The sequence below is a fragment of the Tribolium castaneum genome, chromosome 10 (genome assembly GCF_031307605.1).
Source record: "Tribolium castaneum strain GA2 chromosome 10, icTriCast1.1, whole genome shotgun sequence".
Classification (NCBI taxonomy): Eukaryota; Metazoa; Arthropoda; class Insecta; order Coleoptera; family Tenebrionidae; genus Tribolium; species Tribolium castaneum.
Genome location: NC_087403.1, coordinates 4519042 through 4536991, shown reverse-complemented (window position 1 = coordinate 4536991; position 17950 = coordinate 4519042). Strand labels below are relative to the sequence as shown.

Below are 17950 nucleotides of genomic sequence, written 5' to 3'. Positions count from 1 at the left end.
TTGATTATTCCAAGCAATAAGTGACTAACTGTGTGCACGTTATCGTAAATCAAACTCGCAGCTAGTAGGCACCCGAAGTTTGGTCGATATTTTTTAACGAATTCAATGAAACAACACCAAACACTTTGGGATATTTATTACCGTATTTTATTCATATTTACATGACATAATCAAGTGAATTTTTTCCACTAAGCTCGTTAAAACCTTTGATAGGTAGCGCTGATAGTGATAATTGTGTGTAATAAATATTAATCAACTGCTTCAATTTTTTCCCTGGCCTTAGCGAGGATTGCCTTCAGTTCCGAGCTCCTCACGGTTTGGTACTGAAAAATTCAAGGAAACACTTTTGCCTGGTTGCTAACGTGTCAACGTACCCCACTGACACTTTTTTGGATGTTTAATTGCGAGTACAAGCGGGCGCCTTCTTTAGCCCCGCAAACTTTCTCCAGTTGGCTCTTGTGCAAGTCGAACAAGTTGTGTCCGGCGAGTCCCTTAAATTTGGCGCAAATTTGCGAATCGAAGTCTTTGATTTTGAGCCAGTTTTGCACTTCCTCCGGATTGGATTTTTGATTAATGTAGACTTCCGGTGTTTGTCTAATTTCGATGTGCGTTTTGTGCTTCCTGTCTCTGACCATTGATAGCACGATATTTAGCTCATCCTGCAATACGTCTTGTGTGGCGGCCGACTTCGTCGACGGTGAGCGTCTTAACGTGGCGGCCGGTGTCACGGGGGCTGACACAACGGGGGGCGGGGGCGGCGGAGGCGGCGGTGCATTGCTAGTGTCTAAAGGACGAGTTTTATTTTTGCGAGCTATGCGATAGCCTTGGGAGAAATCTTCCGAATTGACGCATGTTTAAGATTAGATTAGATTTGTGCCAAATAGATCTCAAGGTAAAAACGGGAAGACCACAGCGGATTTATTACACCTATCGATCAATAAAGTAAGAGCGGGAGCGAAATGGAACGAGGCGAGGATTGACACCCGTAAATTATTCAACTCGCTGTTGCAGCAGGACAAGTAAACATAATTATCAAATTGATAATTCCGCAAAGTCAATTAAGAAATTTCCTCAAACAGATCGATGATAGTGCGTAGTCGGTCGGTTTGTCTCTATTTATTATTCAGACGTCTTGCACCAAGAATTTTCCCATGGTGTAATTATTATCACTCGGCGTGTTTGCATTCGGCTTAAAGCCTATTACAAACTTTCGGAGGAAACTGCTCAGCCCCTAAACCCGAACATCAATTCCATCGATTGTCACGTAATAATTTTATAGGTTTTAATCATTTTCGCCAAACATAACGCAACGACCGGCTTGATTAATACTTTGATGTACCCTTAAATTTATTACGTAACAATCGGAGTGAAGATCGTAGATGAGTCACACTAACTCGGAGTATCCGGTTTTGGATAATTACGCGGTTATTATCACTTTTTGCAATTTTGTGGTCTTTGTTAATTATTCATAGCGGCGTAATCAAAAATTGCCGTTCTGACCTTGGATAAAATTCAAACTAGACGATAATCGCACAAACCGGTCATGTATTTTTCACACAACACAACGTCCACACAACACAAAAGCAAACACGGACAGTGTAGTAGAAAATTTATTTATTTTTCATAAATGCAATAAGATAGGTACTGAGTTAGTACAAATGACCGTATCAAAAATACAAAAATATATACACTCTTACTTACATTTTGGACGGATTTTGCTACCCTTCAAACATTAAAGTAATACAATACATAGATTTTAATAATAAGTTAAATGAGGTTATAGCCTGTACTTTGAATGAAAATAGAAGCCAACGCCTAACAATAACAATGTACAAAAAACAACAAATATTATACAAGAAGCAGACGAAGATGCGGCGACGACACTGCTTAGAAATAACGAAATTCTCCTTTCTTACCGAGCCTCTCTTTCCTAACCCAATCAGCGGAAGTCGCTGGAACGGGGGGGTTGACATGGTCGGGGGTATTAGGGCTGTGGCCCCCGCTAAATCTATCAGACGGCGAGTCCTAACCAGATCATTACCAAAAAACACAAAAATCAAACTAGAACTTACCGCCCGATTCCTGTTGTAATTATTACGCGTGGTGTATAACGGATTGTTAAAAATATCATTTCCGCCGGAATGGAACGGCGTTACAATAGTGTGGGGCACGTGCGCGATTTGGCCCCGACTGTTCCTAGCTTTCCACCACTTGCGACTATCGTCCAAAATCTGTACAATACAATAAAAAAATAAACATAAGAAGGGCGGATAAGGAGTGAGGGTACCTCCAAGTACTCTCCACGGACCACGGTCAATTCCTTGTCGTTGTTGGCGGTTCGGGGGTACGTGACTTGGACAATGTTAGCCCCTCTGGCTTGCAAATCCTCCAAGAAACTCTCCTGACTTCTCCCAAAACCGCGCTCTTCGCCGCCGTTTCGTTCGATCGAATCGACCGAAATGTCGCTTCTGGTGCTTTCGCCCAAATTCGGGGGCAAATGATCCGAGTCGATTTTTGGGTGGTGGGAATCTGTACTTTTCTCATAAATAAAAATGTCGCGATGGTTTGTATCGTAATCATTACAGTCGCTACTGTACTGCCCCTCATTGTAATGCTTATCATTATTTGCCTCTAATTCGTCCACAACCGGGTAATCAGGGGACCAACCGTCCATAAAAATCGGGTGGTAAGGCGCCACGTGACCCTTCCATTGATCTCTGCAAGACAAAGGGAAATCTAACACCGGACGGATTCTCTTTCCCAATTTACTCAGGGGCGTGAGATTTTCTTAGCGAATTTAGCTGACTGGCAACAGCAGCTCGGGAAATTCAAATCTTGTTGCCAGCCTTGAATTTTACGGTTTTTTAAACTGTTTTTAACGTACAAATTAGGCCGTAACTGGCTGAATAGAATAAGTTATTTTGCTAGGTTTCAACAAGATAACTTGAAAAATGTTGGTTCCAAAAGAATTGACATCTCAACCAAAGATTCTCTGCCGGTTTCGGCTAAACATTCTAGTTTCTTTCTTACTGAAAAATTGAAATATTCATATCTAAAATAAGTTTTCGTCCAAATTTTTTTTCAAATAGATATTCTGGCAATATCTTTGTAAATAATTTCGGCTTCTTTCAACAATAGATAGGCGAGTTATTTTTATCGCGAAATTTTGACCAATTGTTTGTCAATTTCGTCAAAAATAGCCTTACCTGGGTATAAGCCAGGCGTTTCCTAGCGAGTGCCACAGCTCGGTCTCCTTGCTGGTGACACAGTTCATCAATAAATTGACCGCCTCCCTGGTCAGCAGCGGGGAGACAACTTTTCTGGGAAGTTGTGAATCGGGATAGGTATCATGCGAGGCTTCGACAATCAACGCCAAAGGCGTGAACAAGAAATGCACCAGCTCTGGAGCATTGGGATCGTGAATGTGCGCCTTGAGCTTGGCCAAGAGATTGAACGACAACTTGAACTTTTGGAAAATGTCGATGAACTCCTTCTCCGGGGGCGGTTTCGTCCGCATGGTCAACATGCCGTCCCCCATGTCGCGTTTCTTGCTTTTGCGGCTCCTCCGCCGACGCTCCAACTCCCGGGCGGCGGCGGCGGCATGCTGCAAGCGGGCGATAAACTTTTCGATATCGTCGAAGCAATGGTTCAAAATGGTCACGTCTCGTTCGTATTTTTCGCTAGTTGTCGAACTCGAGTCGTCGTTATTTGCGGTCAGTTCCGAATCGGAACCGTGGTAATCGCCTCGCGGGTCGCGGCTCGGGTTGATAACGTTGTGCGGGGGCGGCTTGTGGGACGGCGGCGGGATGCTGCTTTTGCGGCTTCGAGTCAGGGTTTTGCCCATTCGCAACTGCTTCAAGTCTTCCACCAGGTCGAGCGCGGATATGCTCTGGCACTAGACATCCACGTAAAAACAAATAAATACATCATTTTTTAGAGCACCACGAGCTGGAGTGCGACGAAATACCTTATCAAAATTGTGTATTATTATGCGAGTTTGGGACACGAAGACAATAAACTTGCCTTCATTTCCTTCATAAAAAACATTAATTTAAAAAAAAGTAGAGAGTTTTGTACTACCAGCGTTTTATTGGTACTGCTGACTGACTGAATTTTCTATATTTAATAATTTCGCAAGTAAGTCTTATACAAAAAACTCGTTATGTATTTACAATCATTACAATTATCCCGTATGTCCGATCAAATGCTCCTTGTTCGTTCATTTTATTCGCCCCATAATCTCATCTGATTTAGAGATTATCGCGACCACGCAAATTAATTTCGCTGCCGTAACATCTGATTGATTATCTTGTGTTTTTTGGAAACAGTAATAATTGTTAAAAATCCATAGATTGATAAGATAAATGACGAAAATAAATGAGTGTGTTGGCCGGGGGGCCCGATAAGATGAGCCAGATAGATATGCTCACCTGAAAAATGTGCATTTCTGGTGGATGAGCCGGGTTAGAATTGGCAACGTTAAAAACTAGAATATTGTTGTACATTTCCATGGGATCATGGCTGGTGAAAGCAGTCGGTTCTTGGATGGAGTTGGCCGGGAAGCGCTCCATGACACTCTAAACGTTTTTGTGTAGAGTTGGAGTTTACGTGAGATGATTATTTACCCCAGTTTCGTAATCCATGATTAAGACCCAGGAGCGGTCGAGGCACAGTTGCATTTTTTGCGACCAAATGCCGTTGGTTTTTTCCAACTGGAGCAGCCTCCGCATGCCGTCGGCGGGGTACATGATCCCCGTTTCTTTGGTGACTGTGAAGGTGGCCAGGTGCTCCATGAGATAGGTGGGCTTGTCGCCCCCTTCATCCCGGTACCTGTCCATTTCATCCCCCGAATACCCGTTCGAGCGGTACGCCATATTAACTTAACTTAAGCCACTCAATATCTGGAAACGCGGAGATTATTGTCACGGCTTGATTGATGATAACATTTATCTACTGCGGGATTTAATCTCATTGTATCGTGCGGTTTTTATAAATATTTGTCATTTTGAAGGAATTCGGGCCCTAATAATAATTCTCGACTGAGATTAATTTCCTCTCTTATGCCACACCTTCAGCCATACTGGAATGCAAGGAATGTCAACAATTCCTCAGGACGTACTTTTACGGACAAAACTGCATGTATTTATTGTGAATATTAATGGGCTAGCTGTTGCGAACTAAATTTGGACACGAAGGGCGTGGAGTGCGCGGGAATATTTTAATTCGCAACAGTTGTAATAACCCGAAACTTGATTTCATCAACTTGTGATGACGCAGAGAGTAATAATGGGTTAAATGAGGCAAATTCGATTTATTAACGAAGCTTGTGAAATACACATATGTGTGTGAATAGTTTGGCGCAAAAGCCATCGTGGCGACCATATCACAATAGCATGAATACAGTAACAATAACAGTATTATTAAATTTTTACCTCACGGACTTTTAAATCAGCCCTTTACCCGCCACATACTCACCGTAAATACGAATCAACAAGTCGCAACACTATCACTCATTACTAAAAATAATTGATTAGCACATTTCACACTAATCACAACGAAATTAAAATGTTTTATATTTACAGGTGGGCTACTCGTATCTTACCTGTCAGGTAAGCTAAATGACTTTGCACATGCGTACAAGAACCTACCTGTAGATTGGAGAAGCGCTGGAAACTGTCACAAAACTAACCTAACATAACACAGAAAAAAAAATTTTGCATATTTTTTTCTGACCAAAAACTAGCCCCAACCTTTTTTCGAAATACCTTTGGGCTCTCTTAAGAGCTATCATTTGGAAAATTCAAACATCAGAGGAAATTGAAGAAAGGGGAAGAAGCAGAAGAAACCGAAGTATTACTAGTTACCTACCCTACAATTAATGCAATTACAAAATTTGTTAAATATTAATTGCTGATTGTTTTTGAATAAGCTTAAAAATATAAGATAACAGCGACCTGTGATGTAATAATTAAATGATTAATTTTTTGTGAGTTTGACTTTAACAAGTGTTTTGCAACTAATTTAGTCACAATAAAATTAATTTTTTTACACCTTTCGGTTGTATTATTGCCTTAAAAACCACCCCACACAATAGAATCCCAAGTTCAGTAAAATTGCTCTGTAAATCTTTGTTACAATTTTTTAAATTCATGATCAAATATTGTTATTTTCTCTGTGATTTGAAAAGAAACAGGTAGGAGGTACCTATGTAATAATAATATATTGAAAAAAAAAATACAAACGATGTTACCTCATTTTTTATGAAAATCATATCAGCCATTGATTGGATGCTTATTTAATAGTTTTTTCAGTGTGTTGTTTTGATATTTCAATGTTATGTTTGTTTAACTGAAGCGGCAAATTTTTTTTAATCATTCTGATTAGAATTTTTCTGTTTTGTTGTCAGTAAAATGTATACTTACGTGATGGCTGTAACACACATAGGTGACGAATAAAGAGAGCATAAAACCGCATTCTTTGGCTTAATTATACTGGTCCCAATACATTTTAGACGGTTGTGGAAAATCGCATTCCATCTACGTTTCACTTCGCGAAAAACAGGTTTTCTCGGTTTTAAATACCGGAAAATCTCAACGCTCGTGTTTCAGGAAATTCTTATAAAACGCAACCTCCCCTCCGTATCCATTTAAATTAAATAAACAACCGACTCGCGGAATTTCCTCATTCCGGGAGTGTTCCTCCGAACCGAAACGGGGAGAAACACCTTTAAAGATTGCAAAAATTCGTCCAATTTTGATTGGTTCAAAATCAGAAGTATTCCGAAAAATTCTTGCGCATTTTTATTTTCGGCAAAATCAAACTTGAGCCAATTTTTTATTTGTAATCTGCCCTTGTCTCCCGTTGTTCCCTAATAATACCAGGTTCTGGATCAAATTAGGGTTGTTTGCCTTTGAGTCAGGAAAATGTGTTGCATTTCCAGTGAAACGTTTTTCTACAAAATTGGGAAAAGAGGAAAACACGACACGTCTTGTTACGCGGAAACGAGACAATTATTGTTTCCTGTTCGTCGTAGGGTTATCGCACCCTTATTATAATTTAAATTGCTTTGACCTTTCATTTTTCGATATACATATGTATTGATTTTACGTCAATTAAGGGGGTGTATTGAGAGTCGGTTGATTAAAATAATATATTAAAAAATAATGAATACAAAATGGCCAACTGAACATAAATTAAACAATCAAGCGATCAGTCTTGAATTAAATTCTAAATGTTACTCCAAACGTCTCGAAGCGAAAGTAGCAATCAGTGGTCAAAATGCGAAAACACATGATTAGGTACTTGTGATATGTATATTGAATTCGAATGAAAATGTGACGTAATCGAACCACAAGTTCGAACCCACCATTTAGCACTTAACTCAAAATTGATCGAATAACAAATAAGTACAGGGTGATCGATTTTCCGAAACTCGCTTTCGGATATTTCCAGTGTTTGATGCAACAATATTTACATAAGTATGATCTTTATCACAATATATTGCTTTATATTTACATCTTGTGATTTACAATCTTTGTTAAAGCAACAAATGAATGAAATGATCGAGAAGTACTTGATAAGTACAAGACGAGGCTCTAAATGGTGGGTCCACTCAACCGAAATACTGGGGATGTGATGGGTTTATAAATTAACAAGGACTAACACAATAAATTTGTTTAAATTAGCACTTTATCCTAGGATGCAGCTCCTGGGCGACGCCCCCCCAAGCCAGCTTAAAGACCCTATTGCGCCATTTGATGGGGGGGTCCAGCACAGCGTTGATGAACAAGTAGGGACCCGACAACTCCCTGAACAACCAACCAATTACGAAATGAAATTTATTAAAAGGCAAGGAACCGTTCTGAAAGAAAATCGCAAGTTAACGAAACGCACGCAGGCGAACTCACCTGAACTACGCATAATAGGGTCCAATCACAGATAAACCATATTAAAATATGCACTAGGTAAAACACACAAAAGTCCCATTGGAAAAGGACGCTCACGGACCAGGCCGTGCACGCGCCGATCATCATGCACTCGGAGAGAGGCTCCAAGAGGATCACATACGGGATCATTGCCACTCGCAGCTTCGCCCACCGTGTGAGGCGCGCTTGGAAACTCTCAATATCACAAATTCCCGAATTTTGCATCGCTGGTTGGCTGCTTATTGCAGTTCTCCACCCTTTCTTAATGTACGATTGTGCTATGAAAAAATCCTCGGCTAGGTAGCATCCAAACGACTTCAAACCCCCCTGTTCCTCCAGAACAGGCTTTCGCATGAGGGCTGACATCCCAGTGTGACAATTTGTACGGACGAAATCAGCAGTTAAGTATATCCTAGATTGTGCTGTACCAAAATATATCTACGAAAAAATCACATCAAGACTTGTTTTTTTTTTGTTTTTTTTTTTTTTGCTTAAACCTTTTCTAAAGTTGCCGCAAAGCCAGGCCTGTCACACGTGAACGGAAGCTGATGAACCAATCCCGTCTTCTCGTCCATGTGGTTAACCATGTCCAATAAAGTGTCTTCTTTCACTGAAAAATTTTACGAACTTATTAACAGTTCGTACAAGGCGCGTTTTTCCTAATTTTTTTTTTCGTTAGTGGGTAAGATAAGCATTTCAGCCTTCATTCCGATACCGGTCAGTGCTTGATTGTTTGGTCCCGAAAATTAATTCGGTAAGTCAACAATTGTTGGCATTTGATTTCAATTTTTGCATTCTTGAGTCTAGCAAGAAAGATAACGACGTTACGTATTCATTTCAGTTTTTATTTCAACACCGGTCGGTCCCTGTCTATGCTTGATTATTTAATCAAATCATTTCAAATTGTTAATTTTCAGCCCAGAACTTTTCTAAGTCAAAATACGAATGTTTTGACTTTGGCGGCTTGGTACAGTAAAATTTATTTCTAATCGAATATTTTGGGGACAGTTATATTTTTATTTATTATCGTGTGAAATTTTTTCAAATCGGTTCAGAGATTACCGTTAAAAAAATAAAAACAAAAAATCGGTTTTACACCTTTAATTTGAAAAATGAATAAAAAATAGGAACAGTGATATTTTGATGACATTATTACTAAGTACATGTTAAACAAGGTCTAAAAGACTTATTAATTAAGTTTGATTGATCTGAATTACTAGAGTGTTTACAATTATTTTTCTTATTGCAACCCTATCGTAAATTCTACCACCTTCGGCGTTATTTGGTAAAAACTCTTTTTATCAACTATTTTAATGATAAATGTAATGAATTATTCATTCATTTTATATCATACTTTTTATTTTATTTTTATTTTTATTAAATAACAGCTACAAAAACTGATCTACAGATGACGGGAGCTGAGACCGGCCTGTATAACTGTTTTTCCAGCAAAAATATAAAATAATGCACAATTCGAGTCATGATTTTTTTAGTCCGATACTTCCATCGTAATCAATCGACAATTTTCGTACAGCTGTTCTCAAAACGCAACTTTCACCAATTAAATTACCATTCTCGTTGCCTAATTTTAAGTGCAAAAAACCATCATTTGGATAATGCATGAAAAGAACCCTTCGACAAGGTCCCACTTATTTAATTTACAGGACTTAGCCTTGGTGTTTCACCAACTTAACAAATATTTTCAGTAACGTAACATCGTAAACATTTATTACTGCTTGTTTTCTTGAATAATAATCTTGAGGGTAACTGGCCTCAAGCCGCAAAATTGATTTTTTACGTTGTCGTAAAAGCTACTAACATGTACATTTTAGCACGTGCGAATGCGTTGAAAAAGATTAACAAATAATAAATGCTTGTTTAAGCCCCATTTGGCGTGCAATATGTTCCATGTACCCTATTTTTGAAATTATGTAATCAACAAAGCTGATTGTTCCCCGAACGAACAGATCATTTGTTTATTGGAACCGGCGATAAATATTGTTCACAATCAGGAATTTTTGTGACGTCACTGCCTCAAGGTAATAAATCCATAAAAGTGTTACGAGAAGGACGTCCCGTCTACTTTTTAGAGTGTTTGCTTTCGGGGAACTATAAAATATTGCGATAATTTATGCCTCATTTTTGTGTGTTCAATTGAATCATATCGTGACTTGATTGATAAGATGAGACAATTGTTTCCAAGTACTTACTTCTTATCCCACTGTCAGATATGAGTATCAGGTCATAGATGCTGGCTTCGTACGCCCGGTTCATGTTGTTGATTTTGGGGTTAACACCGACTAGTGAGCCCCCAATGAACACATGAGCTGCAACTTTGGGGTATTTTTCAATCAGCGTGTTTACGACTTTAATCGCGGGATCGGTTTCATCTTCTATGCAAAAGAGAAGCTCGTACTGTAATGAAGAGGCTCCGTTACCGTTTTGTAAACAACGCGTGCGGAGCGGTCTCACTTACCACAGGGTAGTTCATCGTAAAAAAGGTCTCTAAATTTGTTGATAAATTGCTATCTACACCCATAAGCGGCTTTAGAATCGAAACTCCCGGACAGGGCTCGTCAGGGGGAAGGGTTGACACTTTATTATGCAGCCTGTATTTGCTGAAATCGGAGGTTTGAGGTTAGGGCTGGCACGTCCAGCATCACTCACCCATAGAATATTGCTATAAGATGTAAAAGCCACATAGCAAACCAAAAGATTATAAAAAATACCGCAAACACAGACGAAGGATAAATCATTGGCGCCATTCCATACATTTGAAAATTTGGTCATTAATTTAATATTACTCTATATCACAATGTTTTACACATGTTGTTCCATTATTAGACTGCTTTATTTTAATCTTTTTCGATTGCAACTGACGACACGACTCATTCTATCAATTATAACTGAAGAAACGCGACCTGTCCACGCATTGTCGTAGCGCTTCTCCGCCACCAACGCAATTTTGGAAATAGCTAAAATAAGTTAAGTAGCTATATCGCAAAAACCACAAGCACTGAGGCATGCGTAGCAACTTTGTCGCCACCACTGCTGCCACAACCACTCCAAAACTGACGAAAATATCACCGGAAACCACCTTTAAACGCGCGAAATTTTCACCACTTGGCTACACCGCGCCACCCCCAACAAAAACGCATGCGTTACGCCGAATTTTGGCTTTGGAATTCGAATAGGGCGTGTATTCAGCCTTTTTCGAGTCGTGATTCATGGACCAATAACTTCCACCGACTATCTTATCAGTTATCACATTGTTCCTTTGTGAAAACGAGCGATAACAGACAGCTTCGAACCCGAACTTCAAGCTACGCATTTTTCCCTAAATTTATTTAATTCAAATAAACGAACTTGACTCATTCTTTTATCAAAATAACTTCCGTAGCTTCGATGAATCATCAATTAATACGCTTAATGAAAGTGGGTTTTTGTATTCTTTGACCTGTTTCACGAAGCACGTCATCGAAAATTGCAACAAGTTATTTTTTACGCCAGACTGTGTTTATTACATGGAGGTAAGATAAAGAGGAGACAGCATCGCAGCACTTTCACTGTAGCGTGTTGTGAAGCCGATTAACGCCGGGAGAGGGGAATGCGGGACCAAGAGGGGACAATGTTTTCCTCCATCGCAGGTGCAAAAGGCAGTGGCGTAGCATATTTAATTGCCAAAAGGGGTTCATACTTCATAGAGTATTTTAGTGGGAAAAATTTTATGAAGTTAAAAGAAAACAAACATAAAACTGTAATTATTTTATTCTTGTAAAAAAGACATGTATAATCCATACATACAGAGTGTTATTTTAAACGAGCAATTACGAGTATCCCAGCAAATAAACAAAAAATTGTAAAATCCCAAAATCGATAGTAAGTTAGAAACAATTGACTTAAAAGACACAAATCCGTGCAGTTGACTCGGAATAATAAGCTGAGGATCTAGGAAATTTATCATTTGATCGTAGAATAGGTTTTCCATGATCTTAAGAACCAGTGAAGTTTAAGTGACAGGAGAATGGGATTTTTATGCGCTAATAATGTTAATAAAATAATAAATAACTTAGAATATAGAATAATAATAATTTAGAACAGGGAACAACAGAATAAATTTTCACGATTACAATAAAGTAAAACTAATTGATTTAAATGTTCCATCGTTAAACGTCGATGCTTATCCGTAAGTATATTTTTATCAAAACAAGAGTAGGCAAAGGCAAAAAGAAAAGTGTTGTAGAAAACATTTTATCCACGCAAGAATATTTGAGAGCGTCAGCCCGAGTGTTTAATATTCTTAAGTGGATAAAATGCGACTAAAACACAATGCAATACAACGTTTTATCCACAATCACCACATTAACAAAATTAATTAATTTTGAGTTAATCAAAGTTATATTAAAAATGTTTGTATTCGTAAAATGAAACTTTGCAGCTTTGTCTGGTAGTCATAATTACTAGTGGCAAAAGTGGAATGAAGTTACTTTATTCCACTAGTGGATAATAGGTCAGTTTCTATGCTTCATAAGTGTGGATAAAACTCCAGTTACAATGTGATTGTGGATAAAAACATTTACGCTTGCGCAAGAAGAACTGCACAAAATATAAAATATAAATAATTATATTATATGCGAATATATGGACCATAAGTTTTTATGCGGTAAAAACTCAATATATGAAGTTATATGAGAAATAAAATTAAGCGTTAAAAAACATGTAAGGGCAAAACACCAGTTACGTAAGGATAAAGGAATGAAAGAATAAAACCAGCCGTGACACCATCTGATCCAAACAGCAGTCTCCGGAAAATCAGCTACTTCTACTGAGTCCCAATTGGGAGGAGTATGCTTTTGTAGAAATGACATAGTAACCCAGTAAACAACACCAACGCTTGAACCGAGCTGAGATTGTACTTGGACTTGTGGTTGGTGGTAAATATATTAAAAGTACACTAAGAGGGTAGGTGTCCTCCTGTAAATAAAAGTTAACCAGTCTCGGGATGTTCTATTTTTTTTGTTTATTTATGAGATATCCACGGTGGCCCGTTAAAAAATACCCTGTAAAAAATTGTCCCTACTAACTGAGTCAGGTTTAAGCACCTTCTAATAGAAAATCAATGAAAATAAGATAAAAAACAAGCATTGTCTACTGGTTTTTAAACAGAATTGTCTTATTAAGACTGGTTCTTATTCTATCTATTTTATCAACACTTTTTCTAGCTTCGTGATGAATACGTAATTTAAAATAACCTTTTAATATTAATTTTACTAATTTATGGAAGTGGTTATCCAAAGGATCGTCATCATATAAATGATCTCCGAAGACATCCATGACCGACGACGGTAGATTACGCATAGTATTAACAATTAAGATTTGAGGTAAATTTTCAATATTTTTGTTAAAAATCCCAGTTGTTTTGTGAAAATATCGGAAATATTTTTCCGCATTTTGGCAAACGCTGACTACCATTTGCGACGCCCTGTAAAGATGTCGGTACTCTTTCTGCTGCTGCAGTTTAGAAAATGTCCTATCACCTTCCAACAACCGCAGACACTGCATACAAGTTACAGATTTGTTAAGAGACTTTACAACAAATCCGGAGATATACGACACCACATCTAAAACATAATCCGTTAAATCCCAAGACGAAGATTGGGATTGGAAATCAAATTCGTCCATATATTTTAACTCTTCTTCAAATGAAACAATGTTTTCTTCCCCACTTGCATTTGTGGTAACACCTCTACTACTGCAGTTTAAAATTGTTGTTGAATCTAAATTTATGACGTTGCCCGTGTCGCCACTTTTAATTTCGTGATGGACAATTAATCGTTTATATGCGGCCTCAAATTGTCTAGCAGTGGGATTATTGTTAAACCCTCCTTTACTGCGGATAGCCCCAAAAAATAATTCCAAGTGGTCTTGTGACAGCTTGTAGGTTGAAATATATTTCAAAAAGCCTTTTTCTTCTACATAGTGTTCATAATACTGGATAAGACTTTCTATACAAATCATAAAGCCTAAAAAACCTGTCTTCCGACCAGAATTTAAAATTGCTCTGTTATTTATTTTTAACTGCTTTATATATTCCTTAATCTCAATTAAATACCTAAAAAACTCGTTTTTGGTAACAGGTGAAAGCGGCTTTTTATAAAAATATTTAGCTAGTCTATTTTTTGAGTTAAACATATCAAATAAATCATTAAAAATTTTAATAAACTTCGCTGTTGCAGCTGCACCTATAAAAACAGTTTTCCCGCTTTCTTTTAAAAATAATAAAGCATCAGACACACTCTTGCTCAAGGTTTGAGCAGCAAGTCTCACTTTCATTTTTTCTTTTGCGAATTTAATGTGACGAGTTCTTATTTTTGTCCCGGCATGTAAACCTTCTTCACACTGTAACTCAACAAGTTTTTCCAGAAATTTCCATTCAATTTTACCACCATCGCCATCAGTAATTAATGAATATGTTGCCAAACAATTTCTTACAAGCTTCAGCATATGACAAGCATCTGGAAATATGAAAATTAAATCATCTGTGATAGGATGTTGAAACGACGTTTTAAGTGAATTGAATTCCGCAAAATCTGCTCCCAAAATTTGAACCATCTGAAAATTCGCTGGGGCTCCATCAAACGTAACTGATAATACAGTAACGCCACTTTCATGTACAAACTGAAGACATGACTTGACAAGCGAAGCTTTTTCACTGGCACATAAACCATTTAGAAGAAAATATCCAATGGGTATTTTCCATGTCCCATTTACGTTTACAAGCATAAAAACCAGAACTTCTTTTGCTTCTGGAAGTGTATCAGCACTAATATTTGTACCAATATCAACATATCCCGTAAATTTTTTTCCAGTCCATTCTATTTGTTTTCTGATCGACATTTCGTCGAGCACAAGGTTACAGACTATTTTATTGTTCTTACATTCGACATCTTTCGTTTTTATTTTTAAAGCATTTAACGCTTCTTTTGTCCACCCTGGGGATCCATCCACTGACTGATACCACTTTGAGATAGTGTTAAGATGCGGTAAAGATCGATTAAAAGTCTGTCGAACAAAGTTGTATGCTTTCGGTGAATAAAAGCTAAGCGTAAGAGCAAAGGATCTTAACGCTGGTGTATATTTCTGTTTTGTAGGCCCTTTCAACATTCGTCTAAAAATATCCGCAGCAGTTGAAGGCAACGATGACATAATAGTAGATTCAGCGTTTTCAGTAATCAAGCGTTTTTCCTTTAAAACATCTACAAGCGATTTTAAGGAATTTACTCGTAACCGTAATCTTCGCACAGACTGTTGCAACACTTTAACTTTTTTATTTTGACATTGCAATTTACTTTTCATTATTCGAAAATGTCGTTTTGCTTTTCTTGGTGTTGAAAAATCTGAGCTACTCAGAAATCCCACACTAAATCTTCTTCTTTTTTTGGTTTCACTTGTCGTAACGACACGTACTTGCTTAGTAAGTAATCTTTCAGTCTCAGAAGCTGTTAAAGTTGAAGAGGAAGGAAGAGACCGTACCCCCAAGGATTCACTTGAATCCTTTTGTTGAGAAAGATCAGAGTCTTTATGTACCTCCTGACTAACTAATCGTTTAGTCTCAGAAGCTGTTAATGTTCCAGAGGAAGGAAGAGACCGTACCCCCAAAGATTCACTTGAATTCTTATGTTGAAGGAGATTAGATTCTTTACGGAGTTCGTCCTCAGCTTCACTTGCGGTCAGGGTGCTGCTGCTAGATGACTTGAGAGTTGAAAGACCAGCTTCATCGTAACTTCTTTTATGTGATTTAGGAGATGTTACTGACGTTTCTACGCTTGTCGAATCAGAACTACTTAAATCTTTGTCAGTGGTATCAATTGGAATTGCTCCCTTTTTCAATACTTTCTTTTTAGTGACGCCCAGATACTCAAAATCTGTCTCTAGAAAATGATTTGCGCAAATTAACGCGTGTTTAGGAGCAGTTTCCTCAGCATTAAAAGGTAAACCAACACTCGAGAACCAGATTCTTCTAATACTTGGGTCAACTGGTATCCTATAAATAAATTTTTTTGTACATTGTTATTTCAGTAACAGTAACTAAATATTTTTGTTTAAAAATTTTGAGAATGGATATTAGTGGCATTACTAATCATTAAAAAACTAAAAAAAAAATTATTCTTACTAAGATGCAGCAGCTCGTAAACTTTGCAAAAAACGCATACATTAATATATGTTTGTAAGAAAAGCAAACCCGTTAACTTTGTTTTAAAGATATGTTTTAATATTTACATGATTTATTATTCAGTTGTTCAAAAAGAGTTGTAGGAAAACATTTTCTTTGAGACAAGAAAACCCACCATTTCAAAGAGAAAATTAATTCTGAAAATTGATATTTGTTGCTAAAGGTTTGAAACGGACCATACATGTTAAACTGTAGCTTTTAGACAAATTTTGTATAGAACGACTAATTTGTCAAATTGAATAGCCCTTTATAAAACAAATACCTACACCACTGACCTACAAGTACTCACCTGTGGAATGATAAATTCAAACTCGTGTTACTAACTATTTTACAAACGAAACACTGCCGTGGCATTGTTCTGTTACAATCAGTATATATTTTTTAGTCACTATAAACTCACTTTCACCACAAATTACGCTCAAATTCGCCTACTTCACTATTGTAAACAAACGGCCGCCATTATCCTTCACTGGATGTTCACTGGCAATATTGGTAATGCAGCGTTGTCGGATTGTTACTTAGTGCATCGCATATCCGGAAATCCACGAACACTCTTACCGCTTCAGCTCACTATGCAGTAACATACCAACATGTAAACATAGCCGATATGGCAACGTCAATGTTTATGTACATTAGAATGTGAAGTCTCGCGGACTTCACTTCCAAATACACATTGCGGAGCCTTGGTTTATTACAAAAAAATCCGAGTTTTATTTACTTGTAATTTCTTATTACAAACACTACGGTGTTTTATTGGTTGCATTAACACTACCAATTCATTTTTTTAACTGAAACATAATTAAAAACAAAAATGTGTGCATATTTAAACTTGACTGCAATAGCAATATCGAGCCAGGAGATCGTTCTCTTGGGAGAAAAAGATGCCATCATATGATTCGCAACAAAACTTGTCTCCAGCTCCCGGAAATGCTCCACCGCGTGATAAAAAAATTGATATGAAAAAGCTGAAAACTTGTATTTGGAGACAGTTGACTGGAGAACAGGTAGCAAATTTACGGTTTTTTTTTTATTCATAACTTCTTCAACAGGGAACCGTCCAGCCAACCAAATTTTCAACTGTATTTGAACAGTTGCCACAGTTAGCTCCAGAGATGGGCGAGGATCTAAGCCCCCATTTGGCCGTTCTATCTGTATTACACCTTTGCACTGATGAGAATTTGGGTTTGGAAGCAACCGACGAAAATGGCGACTTCACCATAACTAAGGACCTGAATTAAAGTCTCCAGTGCAGATCGTCGTCGACTATACGCCTCTCAAATCGTTTTTGTCATTTGTTATTTTTTGTTACTTGTTTGAATTTTCCTTGTCATGTATTGCAAGTAAAAAAAGTATTAATAAAATTTAATACGTATACGTTAAAATGAAAATTTAAATTTCGAAAAAGTGATCCCGTACTCCTACTAACACTTGTTCTGGTATATTTTTTACCATCCATTCCAAACTTCAGAACCCGCAAAAGTTTTAAACATTCAGATCAGGAGCGCCCAAATTAAAAAAAAATTGCACGTTTCTGTGAAAATTTCAGGCAGTGCATCTTTTTCAGGAAATTAGTGAACGGGTTGAGTTAGTTGTATTTTGTTTCGTGTTCTAGAATAGTTTTCCGTGGTACTTACCTTACGTGTGCGTCGTCTGAAAGATGATTTTGAGTAGAGAAATGCTGTTTCTAAATTATAATAAATTTATTAGAAACAATATTAAAATTGACTATGGTATGTCTGAATTGGTTCAAATATTTGAAACACTTTACAAATGAAGTATATGATAAAGTTGC

General features: G+C 37.5%; 2 protein-coding genes, 1 long non-coding RNA gene and 1 other non-coding gene across 6 annotated transcripts; 2 read left to right on the top strand and 2 right to left on the bottom strand.

Annotated features, from left to right (window-relative positions):
• Positions 1-119: 119 nt before the first annotated feature.
• LOC657378 (epidermal growth factor receptor kinase substrate 8-like protein 2) lies at positions 120-5638 on the bottom strand. Of its 3 annotated transcripts, XM_015985034.2 has the most exons (10): positions 5476-5638; positions 4626-4901; positions 4431-4577; positions 3207-3895; positions 2584-2717; positions 2288-2529; positions 2073-2231; positions 1917-2025; positions 375-784; positions 120-323 (listed from the first exon to the last, which is right to left on the bottom strand). In XM_015985034.2, exons 2-10 carry the CDS (start codon positions 4872-4874, stop codon positions 249-251), a joined length of 2214 nt encoding a protein of 737 aa, XP_015840520.1. In that variant the 5' UTR covers positions 4875-4901; positions 5476-5638; the 3' UTR covers positions 120-248. The 3 variants fall into 3 exon arrangements, with proteins under 3 accessions (XP_015840520.1, XP_015840515.1, XP_015840518.1); XM_015985029.2 differs by having other exon boundaries at positions 2288-2717; XM_015985032.2 differs by lacking the exon at positions 5476-5638 and adding an exon at positions 4955-5444 and having other exon boundaries at positions 2288-2717.
• On the top strand, positions 3895-6052 carry LOC107399223 (uncharacterized). Its single transcript, XR_001575884.2, has 2 exons — positions 3895-4137; positions 5583-6052. It is a non-coding gene; the product is annotated as an uncharacterized LOC107399223 (long non-coding RNA).
• Positions 6053-7136: 1084 nt separating this feature from the next.
• GlcT (Glucosylceramide synthase) lies at positions 7137-11418 on the bottom strand. Its single transcript, XM_963767.4, has 6 exons — positions 10593-11418; positions 10402-10543; positions 10136-10340; positions 8423-8535; positions 7908-8363; positions 7137-7861 (listed from the first exon to the last, which is right to left on the bottom strand). The coding sequence occupies exons 1-6, from the start codon at positions 10697-10699 to the stop codon at positions 7682-7684; spliced, it is 1203 nt and encodes a 400-aa protein (XP_968860.2). The 5' UTR covers positions 10700-11418; the 3' UTR covers positions 7137-7681.
• Positions 8532-17546, top strand: LOC103314774 (uncharacterized). The gene is made up of 3 exons (XR_010335699.1): positions 8532-8679; positions 17001-17162; positions 17208-17546. It is a non-coding gene; the product is annotated as an uncharacterized LOC103314774 (transcript).
• Positions 17547-17950: the final 404 nt, after the last annotated feature.